The 20685-nt window shown below is 40.7% G+C and overlaps 1 protein-coding gene across 3 annotated transcripts in view; it reads left to right on the top strand.

Moving 5' to 3' along the window:
* The window catches only part of ZNF106 (zinc finger protein 106), a 64314-nt gene that overhangs the window by 39425 nt on the left and 4204 nt on the right, over window positions 1–20685 (top strand). For 2 of the 3 annotated variants that reach the window (XM_026479921.4, XM_044377515.3), the window contains 15 exons: window positions 943–1012; window positions 2352–2506; window positions 2595–2655; window positions 3135–3476; window positions 5586–6366; window positions 6719–6774; window positions 7342–7487; window positions 8883–9017; window positions 11304–11420; window positions 14273–14464; window positions 14943–15005; window positions 15932–16051; window positions 16573–16644; window positions 17460–17531; window positions 20431–20577. In XM_026479921.4, coding sequence (XP_026335706.3) covers window positions 943–1012; window positions 2352–2506; window positions 2595–2655; window positions 3135–3476; window positions 5586–6366; window positions 6719–6774; window positions 7342–7487; window positions 8883–9017; window positions 11304–11420; window positions 14273–14464; window positions 14943–15005; window positions 15932–16051; window positions 16573–16644; window positions 17460–17531; window positions 20431–20577 — 2529 coding nt within the window. The remainder of the gene's footprint in view (window positions 1–942; window positions 1013–2351; window positions 2507–2594; window positions 2656–3134; window positions 3477–5585; window positions 6367–6718; window positions 6775–7341; window positions 7488–8882; window positions 9018–11303; window positions 11421–14272; window positions 14465–14942; window positions 15006–15931; window positions 16052–16572; window positions 16645–17459; window positions 17532–20430; window positions 20578–20685) is intronic. The other variant, XM_057306264.1, reaches the window with a different exon arrangement.

Below are 20685 nucleotides of genomic sequence, written 5' to 3'. Positions count from 1 at the left end.
TAGTCTCTGTTATTCAGTGTTTTGTACCTCACTTACCCAGCTTGGCCCTTTCAGAATCCATTCCTTCACTGACACCACTTCTCTTCTGGCATCTCCATCGCTCATACCGCCTAACCCTTTCAGGAACCCTTTCTGAGAAGAAAGAGTTGTTGGTAGTCATACAGTCTGGAATGTGACACTGTGAGAAAATGGGCTCTGTCCTTTATTTTTTATGCATTTATTTTATTTATATTTTTTTCACCTTCTATTTTTTATATTTGCATTTTTCCCATTTTTTAATTTAAATTCAATTAATTAACATGTAATGTATTATATTGGTTTCAGAGGTAGAGGTCAGTGATTCATCAGCCTTATGTAATACCCAGTGCTCAGTACATCACGTGTCCTCCTTAATGGGGCTGTGTCCTTTAATACTGAGGCAATAAAGCAGAGTAGTTAAGGGCTTGCCTTGAAGACCTGCGTTCAAATTCCAGCTTTGCTCCTTTGAGTTGCACACTGTAGTGGATATTGTTGGATGAGAGTTTGTCCTGTAACAAAGCTCATATCTAGGGCTTGTCTCATAGACTGTTTAGCTTTTTGTTGTAAAGATTTCCTAGTAAAGTAGAAACTGTGCCACAGTGAAATCAGGTATATGCACTACTGGCTTTGTCCATGCTTCTAACTATGCCTTGCTTTACTAGTGTGAATGCTTTGCCTTAGCCCCAGTGCTTCACACCTCTAGGATGCTAGGAAGGTACTTGACCCTTTCTGTTCTAGGGTTTTTTTGTATAGTCAACTGATGTTTGAGTTCATACCTTGTGCATGAGATTCCTAGTATCCTGTTAGAGACGGTAGCAATAATGAAGAATAATGTATAATGGTCTTAGAATTGATTCATTTTTTCCCTTCCTGGGTAATGACCTTTACACATTTAATATTATTCATTTTTCTTTCTCTTCTCAGGACGGATCTTCTCCTGAACTCCCAAGTCTTGAGAGAAAAAACAAAAGAAGAAAAATTAAAGGCAAGAAAGGTATAGTGCAAAATATACTGACAGAAAGAAATCGTTCTTATAGCAATTCAGCCTTTTTACAACTTGACAGATATAGCTTGTGGTTATCAAAGACTGATTTTTTAATTATTTTTTGACTTTTTTTTTTTGTCTTGCTTAAGGGCATAGAAAAGTTTGACTTTCTACTATGTCCAGTTGCAGCTATAGAAGAAATGTTTGGTTGTCACATAGACCAGTACGCTAAAGTTAATATATATCTTGGACAAATTGAATTCAGTATAAAGTCAGAAAGTCTCATTGGGCCTTTTCAGTGATGAAGAGGAATAGGCCATTTAGTAAAGATTTTGTCTCTTTTCATTGTTTATAGCCATTTCAGTTTCCATTTCTGAGGTATCTTTGTTGCTTCTCTCACTTGAGTTGAGGGCAGTTGTTCGAGTGACTTCCTCATGATACACTTCTGTGATTCTTGCTTTCCACTGACTCTGAACCCTTTCTGGTGTAAAGGTGGGAAGTGATCGGATGAACCTTGGGTGGTTGAATGTGATGGATAAGGCAGGAGTCAAGGTGACCCCAGTTTCTGGCTGAGGCATCTTTGGGGATGTTGGTATCATTTGTAGAGCTAGAAAACTCCATGAGAGGAACAAGTTGAGGATAGAGGAAGATGACGAGTTCCCTTTTGGATCCTTTTATTTAAAGGATCTCAGAGATACCTCAGTAAAGATATCAAGGTAGTAGTTGGGTATGTGGGCCTGGAGTTTAGGGAAGAGGTCTTGACTTACTGAACAGGAGAGAGACAAACGTAAAGATGACAAATACATACAAGTGGTAGGACATTTTATTTAAAGTAATTTAAATATACTATTTTGAAGCTATATTTTCTTCAGAAAGTTCTCTAATAAAGTGAACTGTTTTATGTTAACTAAGAGACTAGAAAAATATGGATTGGGAAGAGAGTACAAGCCATTCACATCCGGGGCCTAATCTAAGCAAAAATGGTAGGTGAAGAGAGTGGCAGATAAAGGAAAAATGGGAAATGAAACGTACAACATTTGCTTTGCCTGGAACAAAGATTTCACTTGGAAGGGAAGTGCTGGAAGATGGTGATGAGGTAAGAAGGTACCGTGTGGGAGCACGTGGGTCCTATGAGCTACCTCCATCTTACCAGTTTGCACTTGTGGTTTAGTTCTGATGTCAGTCTGGACTACATGATTTGCGAAAGTGTGATGAGTCTCCAGTGACCTACTGGAGAGAAAAAAAAAAAAGGCTTCTCCTAAAGAACTGATGTAGTTCCTCCTTCTGAGGAGCTGTGTTATTAAGAAGGCTCCAGTATTAAACTGAGCCTTATGGTTTCTTTTGGCAGAACGTTCTCAGGTTGACCAGCTGCTGAATATTTCTTTAAGGGAGGAGGAACTAAGCAAATCATTGCAGTGCATGGATAACAACCTTCTGCAAGCCCGTGCAGCACTGCAGACAGCATATGTTGAAGTTCAGAGGCTTCTTATGCTCAAGCAGCAGGTAACAGCGGATGGAACATGTAATGAGAATGGATCATCTCTAAAGCTGTATTTCAAGATGCTGTTTTAACAAATTACTTTATTTTTAGATAACTATGGAGATGAGTGCCCTGAGGACCCATAGAATACAGATTCTACAGGGATTACAAGGTATTCAGAGAGCATCTGATGGATTGGATCCTCAGGAGCTTGTTTATTTCTTTGTTATCTATATAGGGGAATTGAAGGAGTCATGAGAAGGTCCTGTGTTTTCTCTCCTGTCTCCTTGCTTTCATCTTTCTATAGAAGGGCCTGTGAGGCTGTACACCCTGAAAATGCTTAGCAACAGGGGCAGTATGTTACAGAAAGAGCCTTGGGTTAGAAATCAAAAGACCTGGGTTCAAGTCTCGGCTCTTCCATTAGTAACTATATGACTTTGGGTAAGTCACTTAAAATTTAAAAATGGAATACTAATGCCAGTTCTGCCTGTGTCCTTTTTGGTTGTATGAATTTTATGACAACATATTTCGAAGAATTGTCAGGGACTTCAGAATTCTCTTGTAATCTTTAAAAATACAGATTGCCTCTGAAATGAGTGACTTTTCAGAAAACGTTTTTGCATTCGTACGTACGTATGTTTCCCATTCTAGAAACATATGAACCTTCTGAGCGCCCAGACCAGGTTCCTTATAGCCTTCCACGAGAGCAAAGGAGCAGTAGATCTCAGACATCTGCTGATGCCACACTGCTGCCTACTCCCTTTTTCCCAGTGTTTCTGGAGCCTCCATCTTCCCACGTGTCTCCGTCATCCACTGGAGTCCCTCTCCAAGTAACCACATCTCCTACTTTCCAAGCCCATGGCAGTGTTCCTGCTCCAGACTCCTCAATTCAGATTAAACAAGAACCCATGTCTCCTGAACACGAGGACAGTGTGAACGCTGTGTCACCAGGCTCTGCTGGCGATGTGTCCAAGGAATTACCGCAAGCTAATAGTATGTAAACCTTGCTGTGGATTAAGGGCAACCTGGCAGTGGGTCTAGGGCAGTTTTAGGTCAGTAATGTTGTCCTGTTTGCCCATTAAAACTAAAATTTCTAGAATTAATTTTTCTTGAAGTTTCCTTCATTTAGGGAGGATTGTTTGTTTATTTTTGAGAGAGTGGGAGAGTGTGCGTGCTCATGGTGGGAGAGAGGGAAAGGGAGAGGGAGAATCTTAAACAGGCTCCATGCCCAGTCCAGAGCCTGACTTGGGGCTTGATCTCCTAACGGTGAGATTAGTACCTGAGCAGAAATCAAAAGAGTCCAACTGAGCCACCCAGGTGCCCCTAGAAGGATTATTTAAATATCAGTAACTTTTCCTCAATTTTCCCTAATCTAGGATTACTAAATTGACTTTGCATTTGCACCTAAAAGGTTCCATAATGAGGATTGGTACAGAATTGTGTGTGTGTGTGTGTGTGTGTGTGTGTGAGAAAAGTGGAGTTGAAGTTAGTCAACTTCCTAGATAAGCTGTATCTTCTGAATTTCTCAGCACTTAACTTTATCATTTAAAGGCAAGACAGGATTAATAGAAGCCTAAGAGGCTGGTGCCCATGATGAAAGACAGAGGACACTGGGTTTGGAATCATCAATAGGAACTTGAGTGGTTTTGAGAAATAGCTAGAGTTTTTACTCTTTTCATAAAATAACACTCAAGTGGTTACCATTCGAGAATAACTTCTAAACTGTTCTAAACGTTACCCAAAGTTTATGTAACCGTAATGGTGCTATATTGACAGTTATGTAAAAATAAACTGGCATTGTGTGATCTGAACAAAAACAAAAAGTCTGAAGAATTACCCTGGGTTTTGCTACCTGTTGCAACACTAGTCTAGATATCTATCTCAAATGTATATTATCTTTATTTTGAATTTTGTTGCTTCTGTGTGAATACTATTCAAAATTTTTTTAAAAACTGGTAAAGAAGTAGTATAGTGACTTTTTAAACTAATATTTTTTTTAAATGGCTTTTATTAGATTTCTTCCTCTGCAAAATAATTCATGTTCACTGTAAAAAGATGGAAAATGGGTGCCTGGGTCGCTCAGTAGGTTAAGCACCTGCCTTCAGCTCAGGTCATGATCCCAGGGTCCTGGGATCGAGTCCCACATCGGGGTCCTTGCTCTGCAGGGAGCCTGCTTCTCTCTCTGCCTCTCTCTCTCTCTCTCTCTCTCTCATGAAAAAATAAAATCTTTAAAAAAAAAAGTTGGAAGACTATAAAAATGCAGATGTTATTTTGTTATATATTGTCTCAGTCTTAAATTATAAATGTGTGTTTACCTGTAGACTTTATACAAAGGGAAAAATCATAGTCTGTTATAACCTGACTTTTTTCCACTTGATATATCATGATCATTTTCCTGTGTCATAGAAATAATTCATCTGAAATATTTTAATTTTACTTGTTGAATAATACTTGAGAAGTTGCGTAATATGGATATGGTAATTTATAATCTCCTTTGAATATTTGCTTTTTATCCTTCTTTTTAATTTTTTTTATTAGTATCTACACTACATTGTGTATGTCTTTGAGTATTTCTGTGGTTATTTTATCAGTTTAAATTCCTCCACATGAAATAACTAAGTCAAAGAAAATAGACATTTTTAAGTCAGCTGACTTTTTAACTACTGTTATGTAGCCACACTGGGTGATGTACTGGTTAGCCCGCATAGTGAGAACATCTAAGAAATAAAGGCGAAAGCACTTGAGCTGAGTAGATATTTAAATGTCCACCAAGAATAAAACATGATGTTAAATACGTGGACATGTCAAACAAGAAAGAAAGAAGAGACGGGTAGAAACAGTCCGTGACCATAAAGAGCTTCTGTGCGGTACACGACATACATGCTATTTGTGAGATCACTGCAGGGCAAAGTGTAGTAAGTGCTATCATAGAAATTTCTGTAGGGTATGGGAAGCTGAGGGGTGAGATAACTGCTCTAATAGTCATAGCTTTGTTCACATATCACTGAAAGGTCGTTATGCGGTAGAGATTCGATCACTGGTAAATAATGGCAGTTTATGATGATAAAGAGCAGACAGTCATTTTTTTCCTTCTCAATTCAGGAGAGAACGGTGACAGTTGTCCAGTTTATCCAGTCATCACTGCAACATTGTCCTTATCAGAGGCCACAGAAAGTTTCCATGAGCCTAGCCAAGAACTGAAGTTTTCCATGGAGCAAGGAAATACCAGGAACAGAGGAAATGCTCCCTCTTCCCAACCAGCTGGTCTTGCAAGTGTAAATAAAGAGGATGAAGAGCCAGGCAAGGGCAACAGCGGGTCTGAGGCCTGTTCCAGTTCTTTTCCAAGATTGTCGTTTGTTTCCGAAACCCCCCTAGAGAGGGAGCCCCACTCTCCTGCTGACCAGCCTGAGCAGCAGGCAGAATCTACCCTGACGTCAGCTGAAACTCGGGGAAACAAGAAAAAGAAGAAACTTAGGAAGAAGAAAACACTTCGGGCTGTCCATGTTCCTGAGAACAGTGACACTGAACAGGATGTATTTACTGCTAAACCTGTAAGGAAAGTAAAGACCGGAAAGTCAGCTAAAGGGGGGAAGGTGACAACCTCCACCTGGGAAGATAGCAGAACTGGCCTGGAACAAGAGAGTGTCAGAGATGAGCCAGAGAGTGACTCGTCTCTGGAAGTCCTGGAGATCCCTAACCCTCAGTTGGAAGTGGTGGCCATTGATTCTTCTGAATCTGGAGAAGAGAAACCAGACAGTCCATCTAAAAAGGATATTTGGAACTCCACAGAGCAAAACTCATTAGAAACTTCTCGTTCTGGTTGTGATGAAGTTAGCTCTACCAGTGAGATTGGCACTCGTTATAAAGATGGTATCCCTGTAAGGTGAGGATGTTGTGCTGGTCCAATCAGAATGGCCTCACCATTATTCATTTCTTAAAAAATAGAAGTTTTGGTTATGAATCAGTTTTTAAAAGAATCCAGTGTATAGAAAATCAGTAGAGATTATGGATAGGAAGACTCAAACCTTGGCAGTGGAGATTTCTGCTTTCTCCTTTGTGTTGTAAATATTTACTTAAACTGCCTTTCATATAGAAATTTCAGTTGGAAAAACTGATCTCTTCTATTATTGCTGTGTTGCCCATTGTTCAGAACAGTCCTTTGAGTCAGGAAAATTGAAGTATTCTGGCCTGTCCTATTCACAAATGCTAAAAAGACTTTTGCTATTATTTTGTAGTGTGGCAGAAACTCAGACTGTGATCTCCTCCATAAAAGGCTCAAAGAACTCCTCAGGTATTGGTTATTCAACTTCATTTAAATTAACCACAGGAAAAAAGGGATATAAATATTAGAGTCAGGGTTTAAGTAAGCCTGTAGAATGGGGTGGGGTGGGGTGATCGTCACCAAGAGTAGTGCTTTAACCAGCAGTTATGGTATCTGTAAATCCTCAATCCTGCCTTTTTAGTTTCTTATTCCCACCTGTCTTATCTGTTCAGCTAATGAGTATTAGGTTTCATTGCCTCCCCGGGGTTTTTGCTTTGAGAAGGAACTGCTTAAAGAATAATGCCTTGTTCAACAGAATAAGTGGCAGCAGAAGAGAGGATGTGGAGAGAGATTTGGTACTTTCCAGGTTCATTCAAAAAATAAGTATCTGTCTTTTTTCCTAAGTGAGAGGACTTCTCTGCCTTCTCTTGTTACGAAGTCTTCATAATGTAGATCATTAATGAAAGATGTGTTTTGCTAGGGGAACTGGGCTTTAAGGCGAATCCAGGGACCACTATATTACGCAATGGTTTTAATTTTTGAGTATCTTTTCAGACAAAAGCAGACACGTCTCTGAAACCTATTCTTGTTTTCCAGAAATATCTTCCGAGCCAGGAGATGATGATGAGCCCACGGAAGGGAGCTTCGAGGGGCACCAAGCCGCAGTGAATGCAATTCAGATATTTGGGAACTTACTGTACAGCTGTTCAGCAGATAAAACTGTCCGAGCTTATAATCTGGTGGTGAGTTGATAAATCAATTTGAATGTTTTTGCAGGTTTTAGGAACTCCAGTTCATGCTCTCTTAAACAATAAGGTAATCTCTTTGCTGTCTGGTAAAAGGTGAGTTTTAGACTGTAGATGAGGTTGATGCAGTGGCTTAGCTGGGTCACTGGGGATTTAGCATCTTTCTGTCTCTCCATTCTGTTTTCTCTGGTGTCACCTCTTCCTAAAGCTAGTTCTCCTGCTCAGAGGCAGATTTCAGAAGCCTCCGGGGTTTCTTTTTCCTCGTATTGCCATAAAAATGGGTCCTCTGTTGGACTGTGAACAACCACTTGGCAAAGGGAGATGATATGACAACAGGCTTGGCCAGTCAGGTTCTGGTCGTGGTGTTGTTGATGAGGTCAGTCTTACAGCTGCTACATAATAGGGTAGAATGATTATCAGGGAAGTACTAGAGGAGGCATTTTTCCTCACATTTGATTAATTGTCCCAAGTTATTAAGGAGAGCAATAGTGGTCTAGTACCTCACACTTAGTATAATCTGGTGCTCGTTAGTCTCAATTTTCATAGAATAAACTTTTGAGTTTTGAATTTGGTATATGTCAAACTAATTTTGCTTATCAACGGTGATAGCCAAGAAGCTTTAGGAATATTCTGTTGTCTGAAAAGACGCCATGAAAGTATTTGAAATTACTGAAGTCCTTGAGAGTCAAAAGGTTAGATGATGGACCATGCAAATGTGTTTGCTCTAGGCAGAGGTGTCTAGGTTCCATTGGCTTAGTGATGTGAAGCGGCAACAGGGACGACTGAAGGAAGGAAGCAGTGGTACCAGGAAGTAGGAGTGTAACATTTGGGGGACTGGCTCTAACTCTAAATTGCACAATAAATGTATGTATGTGTGTATGCACATTCTAAGTGGATCTCCGTATGTGCACAAAGATAACATTTAGGATGCTCCCTTGTGAAACCGCCCCTGGATCACTACGGCCTATGATGGCACCTGACACATCTCTGAATATTATGGAACGTTCTCTTATAAGTTACTGATGAAATGCAGGAACTTATCTGGGAAATTAGCTACAGTTTGGATTTGTCAGGTCTTTGATCCTATGTTGGAGACCCTTGCCCTAGGCATTAATTAAAATTCTGATCTATCTTACAGCAGATTGCCCTCAGTATTTTTGGTATGGCTCAGCTAACAGAGTTGCAGGTACTTAGTTCATGTGACTGTTCATTGGGCATTTAGTGAACAGATACTTACTGAGCATCTTTTGTATATCAGGCACTAACCTAGACACTGAAGATACAGCAGCAAACTGTATGTTTTAGCATTTTTGTTGTTGTTGTTGAGGGAATGTATTCTCTAACCCTCTCTAATCACCCGCAATTAATGAGCTGATATGTGCTTGACTTTAGAGTCGGAAGTGCATTGGTGTCTTTGAGGGGCACGCCTCCAAAGTGAACTGCCTCCTGGTTACCCAGACCTCTGGGAAGAATGCTGCCCTTTACACTGGTTCCAGTGACCATACCATTCGCTGCTATAATGTCAAGGTAAGTGAGTCCAGAGAAATCAACAGTGATCATATTAAGCTGCTTTGACTGTATTTACTGGGTAGAGTGGGGACGCTGAGACAGATGGTTCATTCTGCCCACTTTCTTATACTTCTGAGCCTATTTTATAACAGGCAGACCTCAAAGATACTGCAGGTTGGGTTCCAGACCACTTCAGTAAGGTGTGAATATCACAGTAAAACGAGTCAAATGAATTGTTTGGTTTCCTAGTGAACATAGAAGTTACGTTGTGTGCTATACTGTATTCTGTTAGGTGTGCAGTGTTATTATATCTAAAAAAACAATGTATGTACCTTAATTAAATACTTTTTTTTCTCTTCCACAGAGGGGTGGGGAGGGGAAAAAAGAGGAAGAAAAAGAATACTTTATTGCTAAACAAATGCTAGCCATCATCTGAGTTTTCAGCGATCTGTAGTCCTTTTGCTTGTGGAAGGTCCTGCCTCAGTGTTGATGGCCGCTGACAGATGTGGGAGTGGTTGCTGCAATTTCTTAAAATAAGACCACAGTGAAGTTTGCCTCCACTATTGACTATTCCTTTCACGAACGATTTCTCTGTAGTGTGTAGTGCTGTTTGATAGCGTTTTACCCCCAGTGGAACTTCTTCCAAAATTGGAGTCCATCCTCTCAAACCCTGTGCCCCTGCTTTATCAACTAAGTTTATGGATTTTGTAATCACTTTGTAGTCATTTCAACAGTCTTCACAGCATCTTCGCCGGGAGCGGATTCCATCTCAAGAAGCCACTTTCTTTGCCCGTCCATAAGAAGCATCTCCTCATCCATTACAGTCTTATCCTGAGATCGCAGCAAGTCAGTCACGTCTTCAGGCTCCACTTGTCATTCTAGTTCTCTTGCTCTTCCCACCACATCTGCAGTTACTTCCTCCACTGAAGTCTTGAACCCCTCGCAGTCATCCTTGAGGGGTGGAATCCGCTTCTTCTAAACTCCTGTTTACATTGATATTTTGACTTCTTCCCTTAATGGCATCTAGAATGGTGAATCCTTTCCAGAAAGTTTGCAATTTACTTTGACCAAATCCATCAGAGCAATCACTATCTATACCAGCTATAGTCTCGTGAAATGTGTTTCTTAAAAAATAGATTTGGAAGTTGAAGTGACTCCTTGATTCCTGGTCTGCAGAATGGATGTTTGTTAGCATGTATGAAAACAACATTAATCTTGTTGTGACAAGGTGCTTGTCAGCAAGCAATTCATATTTTAAAAGGAATCTTTTTTTCTTTTTTATCACAGTTTATATCTGATTTCCCTATAAAAACTACAAAAAGATCTCACATGGCTTAACCAGAGGCAACATGAATTTTAACATTTGGGCATATTTACTGTCTTTTTCTTTATTTCACAATTTTATACATGGCATTTGTAATTTTATGGGAGAAAATTGAATAATTTTGGAGACTGACTCATTATAAAAGGTTGGGAAAAGAGGTCAGAATCTTTGACAGCGTACAGTTTTTATCATCCTACCCACAGCTTGTCTCATCCTACCCACTTGTAAAAATCTTGATTTTAACATCTTTTTCCAGTCCTGTTTAAAAGCTACACTTGGGCCTTTTGTTGCTTAGTATCATTCAGTAACAAATCTTGAACGCTGGCTGTCTTACAGGCAACAGGGCCAGGTTACCTACATAACTAGAATTGCTAATACAACCCAGTTCTGGAAATTCATGGAAATCATTTCTTGAAGGTGAAATCAAACAGTACTTATTTAACCTGGATATGCATCAGAATTACTAAAGAAATTTTTTTAAATGCATATTCCAGAGCCGACTGAATTAGAATCTCTGGGATTGAGGATGAAACTTGGGGTTCTGTATATTACAGATCAGCCAAGCCGGCACTGGTTTGAAGGAGGCATTTCGGAACTATCGAAATAGAGAATCAGTTATAGGAAAGCACATACATGATTAATGCAAGTATTAAGTATACCACTGTAATCTTTATTTTCCTTTTTAGATGTAAAATGCAGCTTTATCTTTGGCTACTTAATTTAAAAGTTGAAGGCCCAGTTCTTAGTCCTCTTTGAAGAGTTTCTGCATTCCAAATTAGGAACACAAGTCACATTGTTAGAGTTGATTTTTTGTTTACAGCTTGAGTCTTTGGCCAAATCTAAGAGAGTCTTCTACAAGATAGAGGATGCTACATTTTCTTCCTCATAAAAATCATTTCACACTCCGCTTTAAGAAGGATAGATTTCACATTTTATTTGCTGTTAAGCTCTGCTGATTAGGCCTTGTGTGCTTTTGTCAGACGCGAGAGTGTGTGGAACAGTTACAGCTGGAAGACCGGGTCCTCTGCCTCCATAGTCGATGGCGAATCCTCTATGCGGGACTGGCAAATGGCACTGTGGTCACCTTCAACATAAAGGTAGGTGTTTGGGGAGAAGGCTGCGTTCCCATGTCACTTGAAAGTAGTGTGTGTGTGGAAAGAAGTAGAAGGCAGACATTTTCCTGTTTTCTCGTGTGAGAAAACAACAGAATGAGCTGCTACTCAAAAACTGTTATCTTCTGGTATAAGTGAAACAAGATCCTTCATTCTGTCTGCTCAGACCCAAGTGTGCCAGGACCAAAAGGTAACTCTACTAAATTAAACCAAGCCTGACGATTTGGGGCCAAATAATGAGTCATAGGTTAAACCAGTCTGTCTCATTTTAAGAATGACACCATGAAAAATGAGCTTAAATTCTTTTGAGTATGACATTGATGTGGTTTGGAACTGACTTAGGGTTTCATGAGGATAGCCTATTCTGTAATGTGAACCCAGTCATAGGTTTGCCTTTTGCTCATGTGGCCTCATTCTTTCCTAATCCAAAGATAAATTCATTTGTCGGGCGAACCCTTACTAAGCATCTGTTTTGTGCTAGGCCTCAGCATAAAGCTTAGGAAATGAGGAGGGACCAGTTCTTGATGGCCCTATAGGCTTTGTTAATGTAGGTGGACTTCCATCTTGTGGGCTTTAAAGTAGGAGAGACAGGATCCAATTTGTATTTTAGACAAAGTCATTCTGGGGTTGATGATAGGAAAGTACTGGTACTAGTAGAGGCAGGAAGGTCATTTAGGAGGCTTTGTCGTAGAAGATGACATGAAAGGTCAGACTAAGGATGAAGAGAAGAGAATGGATAAAAGATGTAAGAGGTACAATTGATGGGTTTGGCTGCTAATGAGTTGTAGCACTGTATCCCAAGGTCATCTGGTTATTCCCTGCCCCCCCCGCCCTCCGCCGAGAGAGAGCATGTGAGTGTGCTGATGCAGGGGTCGGGATGAGCAGAGTGAGAGGGAAAGAGAGAATCTTAAGCAGTCTCTATGCCCAGCATGGAGCCCGACGTGGGACTCGGTCTCACGACCCTGAGGTCATGACCTGAGCCAAAATCAAGAGTCCGACTAACCGACTGCGCCACCCAGGCGCTCCACGGTCATCTTTTAACAGCGTGTTAACAATGTTCACTGTGTTATGCCCAATTACAGTATCATTTATATGTTTTGCGAATACCTACCAACTCTCCTTCCACATGTGAGCTGGAACCACTGCTTTTATAAGGGATACAATAAAATATGTCATGGCTTCTGCCTTTGAGATAAAGTTTAAAATCAAGTTAGAAGAATCTAGCACATAGATAATCAAGTGCCAAGTTGTTTGGTTCATTTGATAGGAAAAGATCACAGAAGGGTCATTAGTGAAAGTTGTTGACATTAGATCTGGTTAGGGCAATAGATATAAAAATAATAAATTTGAAATATTTTAAAGGATAAAACTTGATAATTACCTAATTCTCTTTTGGGAGAGTGATTTTTTTTTTTTTTTTTTTTGACTGAGAGAGACAGCCAGCGAGAGAGGGAACACAGGCAGGGGGAGTGGGAGAGGAAGAAGCAGGCCCCCAGTGGAGGAGCCTGATGTGGGGCTCGATCCCAGGACTTTGGGATCACGCCCTGAGCTGAAGGCAGATGCTTAACAACTGAGCCACCCAGGCGCCCCCTAGGAGAACAGTGTTATCAAAGGTAGACAGAGGTTAGGAGCAAGACTTTTGAGGCAGGATGAGGACAAGAAATTCAAATGGAAATGGTCTTTAACTGACTGACAAGCCCCAGAGAAGATGGACCTTGAGACAGATTTGAGAGTCTGCAGACATGGGCATTTTGAAGCCTTGTGAGGGGTGGGCCCTTTTTGGTTTGCCTATACACCCAGAATGCAGTGCTTCTGAAGTCTCAACAGGAAGTCAGGGCTGTTGATCTGTGCCTGTCCACCAGTGGGCCCTGAACTCCATCAGGCCGTCTCCCCAGCATCTAAGATGGCTGGAGTCATTGCTTAGCCCTGGAGGCTCCCAGCTGCTGCTTTGTGCTTAGTTTCTGGGAGTTTTACCACTTGCGTGCACTTGAAATTCCTTTATATGTATTTAATATTTCTATATATATATTTAAACTTTTTTTTTTTAAGTAATCTCTACACCCAACTCAGGGTTTGAATGCACGACTCCAAGATCAAGAGTAGCATTCTCTACCTCCTGAGCCAGCCAGGCGCCCCCCTAAAGTTCCTTTTGAGAAGTTTTTGGGACGTGGGAGACTTTATGAACCAGATTGGTGTGGGGATGAGAGAAGCAAGTCTAAGATCTGAGGAAAAGGAATGTTTGCGAATTCAGGATGTGACCATGCCACTCTAATAGAAAAGGCTTCTTTAGTTCACTAAATGATGTCATGAGAGATGACATAGAACGAGAAATCAGAAGAACCTGAGAATAACGGAAAGGTAGAGAATGAGAGACTCTTACTGAAATTATCCAAGTAAGTAATACTCAGGGGAGAAATTTGGAGACACATGGCTAATTGTATAATTTTTGATGACAAAAAAATCAGGGAAAGAATTTCTGAGTCTATGGCATGGAAAGTGTGTTAGAATATGAAAAAAAGTTGATCATTATTATTAACCTAAGGGAAGTGACAGAAGGCATAAAAAGAGATCAGATAGTATGGGTTGAAGTTAGAAATGTGTTTATAATGCAAGAGTTTGGTGTGCCCCCACTGGAATCGGGGAGGAGGGAGTCATGGTCACAGAGTGTTGGAATGGGAATGGCAGAGATCGGAAGTTAAGACAGGGATGGGGTATGAGAACTTAAGTACAGGTAATAGAATTTAAGAGTTTGTATCAAGGCAGTGATTTGGGTTGGTTGATTTTGACATTTAGCAGCGAGGTTGCTTTTACTTCATATAATACTTCATATTTTTCAGAACAATAAACGACTTGAAATCTTTGAGTGCCACGGCCCTCGGGCCGTCAGCTGTCTTGCCACAGCTCAGGAAGGTGCCCGAAAGCTTCTTGTTGTTGGGTCTTACGACTGTACCATTAGTGTACGTGATGCGCGGAATGGACTCCTCCTCAGAACTCTGGAGGGCCACAGCAAAACCATCCTTTGCATGAAGGCAAGTACTGCGCAAGAGAAGAGGACGTGGTCGTCTGGCACAAAGGGAAGGATTTGAGTGACATTTGCCTTGTTGTCTAACGCCTTATTTAGAACCCACCATCTTGAAAAGAGCAAGGAGATTACAGTGCTTTACTTTAGGCTTGGGTCACCAAGGGTTGCACTATATTTTAATATATTAACAGAGAAACAGGTGTATTTTATTATAGAATGTAGATATACTGTAAAGTCCTTCTTGGGTATTTCACCATCATTCTGAAGAGGCAGCAAACCGAGTAACACACTGTCAGTTCCTCACAGTACCTGGTGGTAGGACAGAAGTTTCACTTTAGAAAATTTGAGGAACTTATTATCTTATCCCTAGTTCATGCTTTTCTCAAAGTAGGTTAGAAAGTAGAATTGAACAACGTGCTTTACAAGTTCCAGAGAAAACTCAGACCCTTATTCCAAATCTAACTCGATGAATTGTTTTCTTTAAGGTGGTGAATGACCTTGTGTTCAGCGGCTCCAGCGATCAGTCAGTCCACGCCCATAACATTCATGTAAGTTGTGTTGATGTAAAGAAATCTTGAGTGGAATGATGGTTAAAGCTTGAAGGATTCCTCAGACTTCCTGCAATTTAAATGAAACCCTTTTCCAGTGAAAAGCTTAATAATAATCTGTACCCCGTATAAGCTCTTGGAAGGTAGTGAGCATTGTGGAAATTCTGACCTTATCGAAATTTTTAATGGGGGACAGATTCAAAGCTTATGTAAGTTTTAGTTTGTTTCATTTAAACTTGAGATAAATCGAGCATCTGAGGCACTAAGAAAGCGGATATGTTATGTAGTTTAAACTAGAACAAGTGAAAGCTGCCGAGAGACTCTGCTCAGGTCATAGAGCAGCTCTGTGAAGTTCAGTGCCTGGGCTAGAAACCCGCGGATAATGCAGCCTCAGGGACTTGTCCGGAGGCAATGAAGTGATAAAAGTGGAAATACTTCAGGGGCGCCTGGGTGGCACAGCGGTTAAGCGTCTGCCTTCGGCTCAGGGCGTGATCCCGGCGTTCTGGGATCGAGCCCCACATCAGGCTCCTCCGCTATGAGCCTGCTTCTTCCTCTCCCACTCCCCCTATTTGTGTTCCGTCTCTCGCTGGCTGTCTCTATCTCTGTCAAATAAATAAATAAATAAATAAATATCTTAAAAAAAAAAGTGGAAATACTTCAAAACCTGTAAAATACGTACAGATAGAGTTGTGGACCTTCTCTTTCTATGACACCAGCTTCTATCCATCAGGATACATTTCATATATATTGTATACCTCTATTGTAATAAATGCTTGTCTGAGTACTTCAGCTGTTAAAATTAGTTCAGCTACATTATGTACAAGTAGCTTCAGAATTACCACTTTTGGAATAATACAGTCATAAATCTCAAAAGTCAGAAGGAATTTTGAAAGTCAGTCTAGTGACTTGTCTCTTCTTGAACGCAGACTGGTGAGCTTGTGCGGATCTATAAAGGTCACAACCATGCAGTGACTGTGGTGAATATCCTAGGAAAAGTGATGGTGACCGCTTGCCTGGACAAATTTGTTCGTGTTTATGAATTACAGGTAGAATTTAGATCCACTGTTTTGCTTGAACGATTTGGGAAAAGGTCTGTTTGGGTTTGGTGTTGATTTTTTTTTTTTAATGTGGTAAGGTGGGGGTGGGGCCCAGGAATCTGCATTTTCCACGAGCCCTCTAGACAGTTCTGAAGCAGATGGTCTGTGGACAACACTTTCAGAAACATGGCTCTGAGCTACATGGTGAGGCTCGCAGAGGTCAATACCAGGTGGTTTCCGGACTGCCACTGCAGTTAAAGCCTGTCTAGTTCTCCTTATGTGCAGTTTCAGGTTTGAGACTTTGACACTACACAGAAATTAGTTTTCTCGTTTCCAATTGTCAGCTCCTCCCTTGAGGACTTATTAGCAAGATTGTCATTAGATTATGTTTCTGTGAAAATGCTACTGGTGCTTCAGCATAGGGCCTCAGGTATGGTTTTAAACCTGCCGGAGGCCTCCAGGGATTATGCTTATTAAATACAGGGTATAAATAACCTTAATTCTCTTTCTGTTCTTTTCCTCCACCTAAGTCCCATGATCGATTGCAAGTTTATGGAGGACACAAAGACATGATTATGTGCATGACCGTCCATAAAAGTATGGTGAGTGTTGTTAGCCATGTCACATGCTGCGTTTGAATATGTTTACTGAAAACTACAAACTGATAATAATGTTCCTGTTTATCACTTCCAAAGATGACATCTGTTTCTGATATGCCTCATTATTAAATGCTTTTCTGTCTTTTGGCATAGTATCACTGAGAAGTAACCCAGTGACAGGGTTGAATATTCTCTTTGCTATTAATAGCTAAAATAATTACAATAAAAATCTGATACCACCGTTAAACAGAAAATAAGTTTAAGATGTTTCCCCTAAAAATTGAGTGGTGCTTTTTCCAGAGGCATTACGATCCAAACAGAACATTGGAATAGAGTCAGGAGGTTTGGCCAGTATGGCATAGCGAAAGCAGACCTAAAAGTAGACGGTAATTCACTCAACCCTGCTAAGCCTCGATTTATTTTACTTGTAAGTTATGTGGTTGCACCAGAATGGTTGTTTTCTAGATTCTCGGCAGTAGAACCCCTTGTCGCGATGAAATGCAGATGGCCACTACGTAAGGCATAGTGTAGCATACAGTGTTCAGGCGCCAGGGGCACAGGGCACAGTGTAGGCAGGTGCCTGGGAGCCCTGAGCTGCTGCTCTCATCCAGGGTCTCACGAGTGGCTCTCTAAGGAGCGTAGCTTCAAAGTATCCGCACTAGAAGATACTTACCCTTGGTAGGACTCTGGGGTGGCTTTGGGTTAGGTCTTTGTTTGCTTACAGCCGGCACAAAGAACTTTTGACACATATTTTGAGGATGTTTAGTAGTTGTTTTTTTGTGTGTTGTTTGATCTGATATAGAAACCTCTTTTTCCAGATTTATACTGGCTGTTACGATGGCAGTATTCAAGCTGTGAGGCTGAATCTGATGCAGAATTACCGTTGTTGGGTAAGGAGTGAAACTGTTCTTATAGCCAGACTCGGGAGTTGTTTAACCCTAGGCTAATTTATAGATCTTCATTAGCATCAGTCAAGCATTTTTATATTTGAGCATCTACTTTATGCCTCCCACTAGAGGACAAGGAAGCTTATTTTATTTTTTTAAAGATTTATTTACTTACTTACTTGCTTACTTACTGTAGGGGCAGAAGAGAGTGACTGAAAGAGCGTGAGTGGGGGGGCAGAGGGAGACGGAGAGAGAATCTTTTTTTTTTTTTTTTTTTTTTTAAGATTTTATTTATTTGACAGAGAGAGGCACAGTGAGAGAGGGAACACAGGGAGAGTGGGAGAAGGAGAAGCAGGCTTCCCATTGAGCAGGGAGCCTGATGCGGGGCTCTATCCCAGGACCCTGGGATCATGACCTGAGCCAAAGGCAGACGTTTAACAACTGAGCCACCCAGGCTCCCCAGGGAGAGAGAATCTTAAGCAGACTCCACACAGAGCCCTACTTGGGGGCTTGATTTCACAACTCCGAGATCACAGCCTCAGCCAAAACCAAGAGTCGGATGTTTAACCCACTGTGCCACCAAGATGCCCCAAGGAAGCTTATTTTTAAAAGCTATACATGAAATGCTTCCATACTTCTTCCAAGAACAATCTGTTTTAGGATTAGATAGGGGGTATGTCTACATATCATCCACGCAGAAGTCATCTCTGTGGTGGTTTTTGTTTGTTTTATTATAAATCAGTACTTGCTAACAAAAATATCAGTAGTACAGAAGTACAGCTGACCCTTGAACAGTGCAGGAACTAGGGGTACCAAACCCTGTGCAGTTGAAAATCCGCTCATAACTTTTGACTCCCCAAAAGCTTACCTACTAATAGTCTCCTGTTGATCAGAAGCCTTACTGACAACATAAACAGTCAATCAGCACGTATTTTGGATGTTACATGTGTTATATACTGTTGCCTCACAACATGGTAAGCTAGAGAAGAGAAAATGTTACTAAGATCTAAGAAGCAGGGCCTGGCTGGTTCAGTTGGTAGAACATGCGACTTGATGTCAGGGCGATGAGTTTGAGTCCCATGTTGGGCGTGGAGATGACTTAAATAAGTAAATAAAATAAAACCATAAGGAAACGAACATACATTTGCAGTACCGTACTATATTTATTTTAAAAAGTTCGCGTATAAGTGGACCTGTGCATTTTGAAACCGTGTTTTTCAAGGGTCAACTTTATAGGAAATAAAACGTGGAAGTGCTTATTTCTGTGACCTGCCCACTCTCTTATGCTCATTCCTCAGGGATTTCACATATTCATAGTTTTCTTTGTGTCCTCATTGGATTTTGAGGAATAGGCAAATAAAAATGTGTGTTCTTGAAGGTTTTAAACATCTGTTGCTTGGACTAAATTGCATGGTTTTTATTTTGGGGTGGGAGCTCCACACTTCTACACTGTTCCTTATAGGCCTTAAGTTGTTTCATCAGTTCTAATATTAGTGGTGATCAAAGAAAAGTTTGTGGCGCTGAAATTCCACCACCCCCCCGCCTCCATACCTTAACATGTTGTTTTGCAGAAGCGATGGAATGAAATGAAAGCACTCTCCATTTTTAGATTTGATTTAGACTTGTCCATGGACTGGTTACTTTGCAGCTTTTTACACATTACTGTGTTTGCTTTTTGGTCTTCTCAGTGAAGGACAGAAAATATAGTACAATGGGATCTAGAATACGAATAGGGAGTTTATCTAGAGAAATGGAGAAAATACCATCTGGTTTTAAAGCTGGAGGGGATGGGCTAGTGCTACAGGAAAAAGCATTATTTTATGGAAATAAACCTGTTAGAATTTTAAGATTTAAGACAAGCAAGCCTGGAGAGGAAAAAAAACCAAGAAAGAGTCTATGCTTTCTAACGAGTGAAATTGAGAATTGAGCCACATTTTTAGTAAAGGAGGAATTTTTAAAAAGGTGGGGGGGCGTCTGGGTGGCTCCTTTGGTTAAGCATCCAACTCTTGGTTTTAGCTCAGGTCATGATCTCAAGGTAATGAGATTGAGCCCCGAGTTAGGCAGCAAGCTCAATGGGGAGTCTGCTTGAGATTCTCTCCCTCTGCCTCTTTCCCTCTCCCCACTTGTATGCTAAATAAATAAAATAAAATCTTAAAAAAAAAAAAAGATTGCGATTCAAGTGGTAAAGATTCTCAGTAAAGTCAGGCTTCCAGGCAGTGTAGGTTTCTTTGTCAGACATTTTTATTTTCAAGTTTATGAGTCAGCAGTTCTCAGAATTGTGAAATACTGCCCCTTCAGTGTTATAGAGAGCTCTTAGTCTTTTTTTTAAAAAAAGATTTTATTTATTTATTTATTTAGAGAGCAAGTGGGGGGAGAAGCAGAGGGAGAGAGAGAAAATCCCAAGCAGACTCCCTGCTGAGCATGGAGCCAGACTCCGGGCTCAGTCTCACTACCCTGAAATCATGACCTGAGCCGAAATCAAGAGTCAGATGCTTAACCAGCTGAGCCACCTAGCACCCCACCTTTCATTTAAATAAATGGACTAAGGAACTCATTTTATGATGGCAAGATAAAAAATAAATGTGGCTTAAACTGAATTTTATAGTAACTTGTCTGTCAATATTCGCTAACCTTTTATTAGCAAATTCTCTAACAATGTGTTTATCTGGGTGCTTTGCCTTCTCAATAGAGCAAAGTGTCAAGTCTCTTCAGGGCTCCTCAAAATATTGGTAATTAATGTGGATGCCTGTGGCTTTGTTATATTTTCTAGCCAAGAATAAAGAATAAGGGGCTTACTTTTTGCTTCCGCAGTACTTACAAGGTACAAGCGAGGACTGCTCTAATGGCGATTGCGTGTTTCCTCTACTCGTTCCCCTTCCCCTTTCGTTGTTTTTCTCCCCAGTGGCACGGTTGCTCGCTGATATTTGGCGTTGTAGATCATTTGAAACAACACTTGCTCACAGACCATACGAATCCAAACTTTCAAACTCTGAAATGTCGCTGGAAGAACTGTGACGCTTTCTTCACTGCTAGGAAAGGATCCAAACAGGTACATGAGTGGGACCTGAGGCCAACCTGGGGTCATTCGACTGCTCAGAGCAGGCAGACTTTTGCCTTATGGGAATGTTCAGAATTGTAATAAATAAGGGAGAGTCTA

This window comes from Ursus arctos, unplaced genomic scaffold, assembly GCF_023065955.2.
Source record: "Ursus arctos isolate Adak ecotype North America unplaced genomic scaffold, UrsArc2.0 scaffold_36, whole genome shotgun sequence".
NCBI lineage: Eukaryota > Metazoa > Chordata > Mammalia > Carnivora > Ursidae > Ursus > Ursus arctos.
This window is presented reverse-complemented; position numbering and strand designations above follow the sequence as displayed.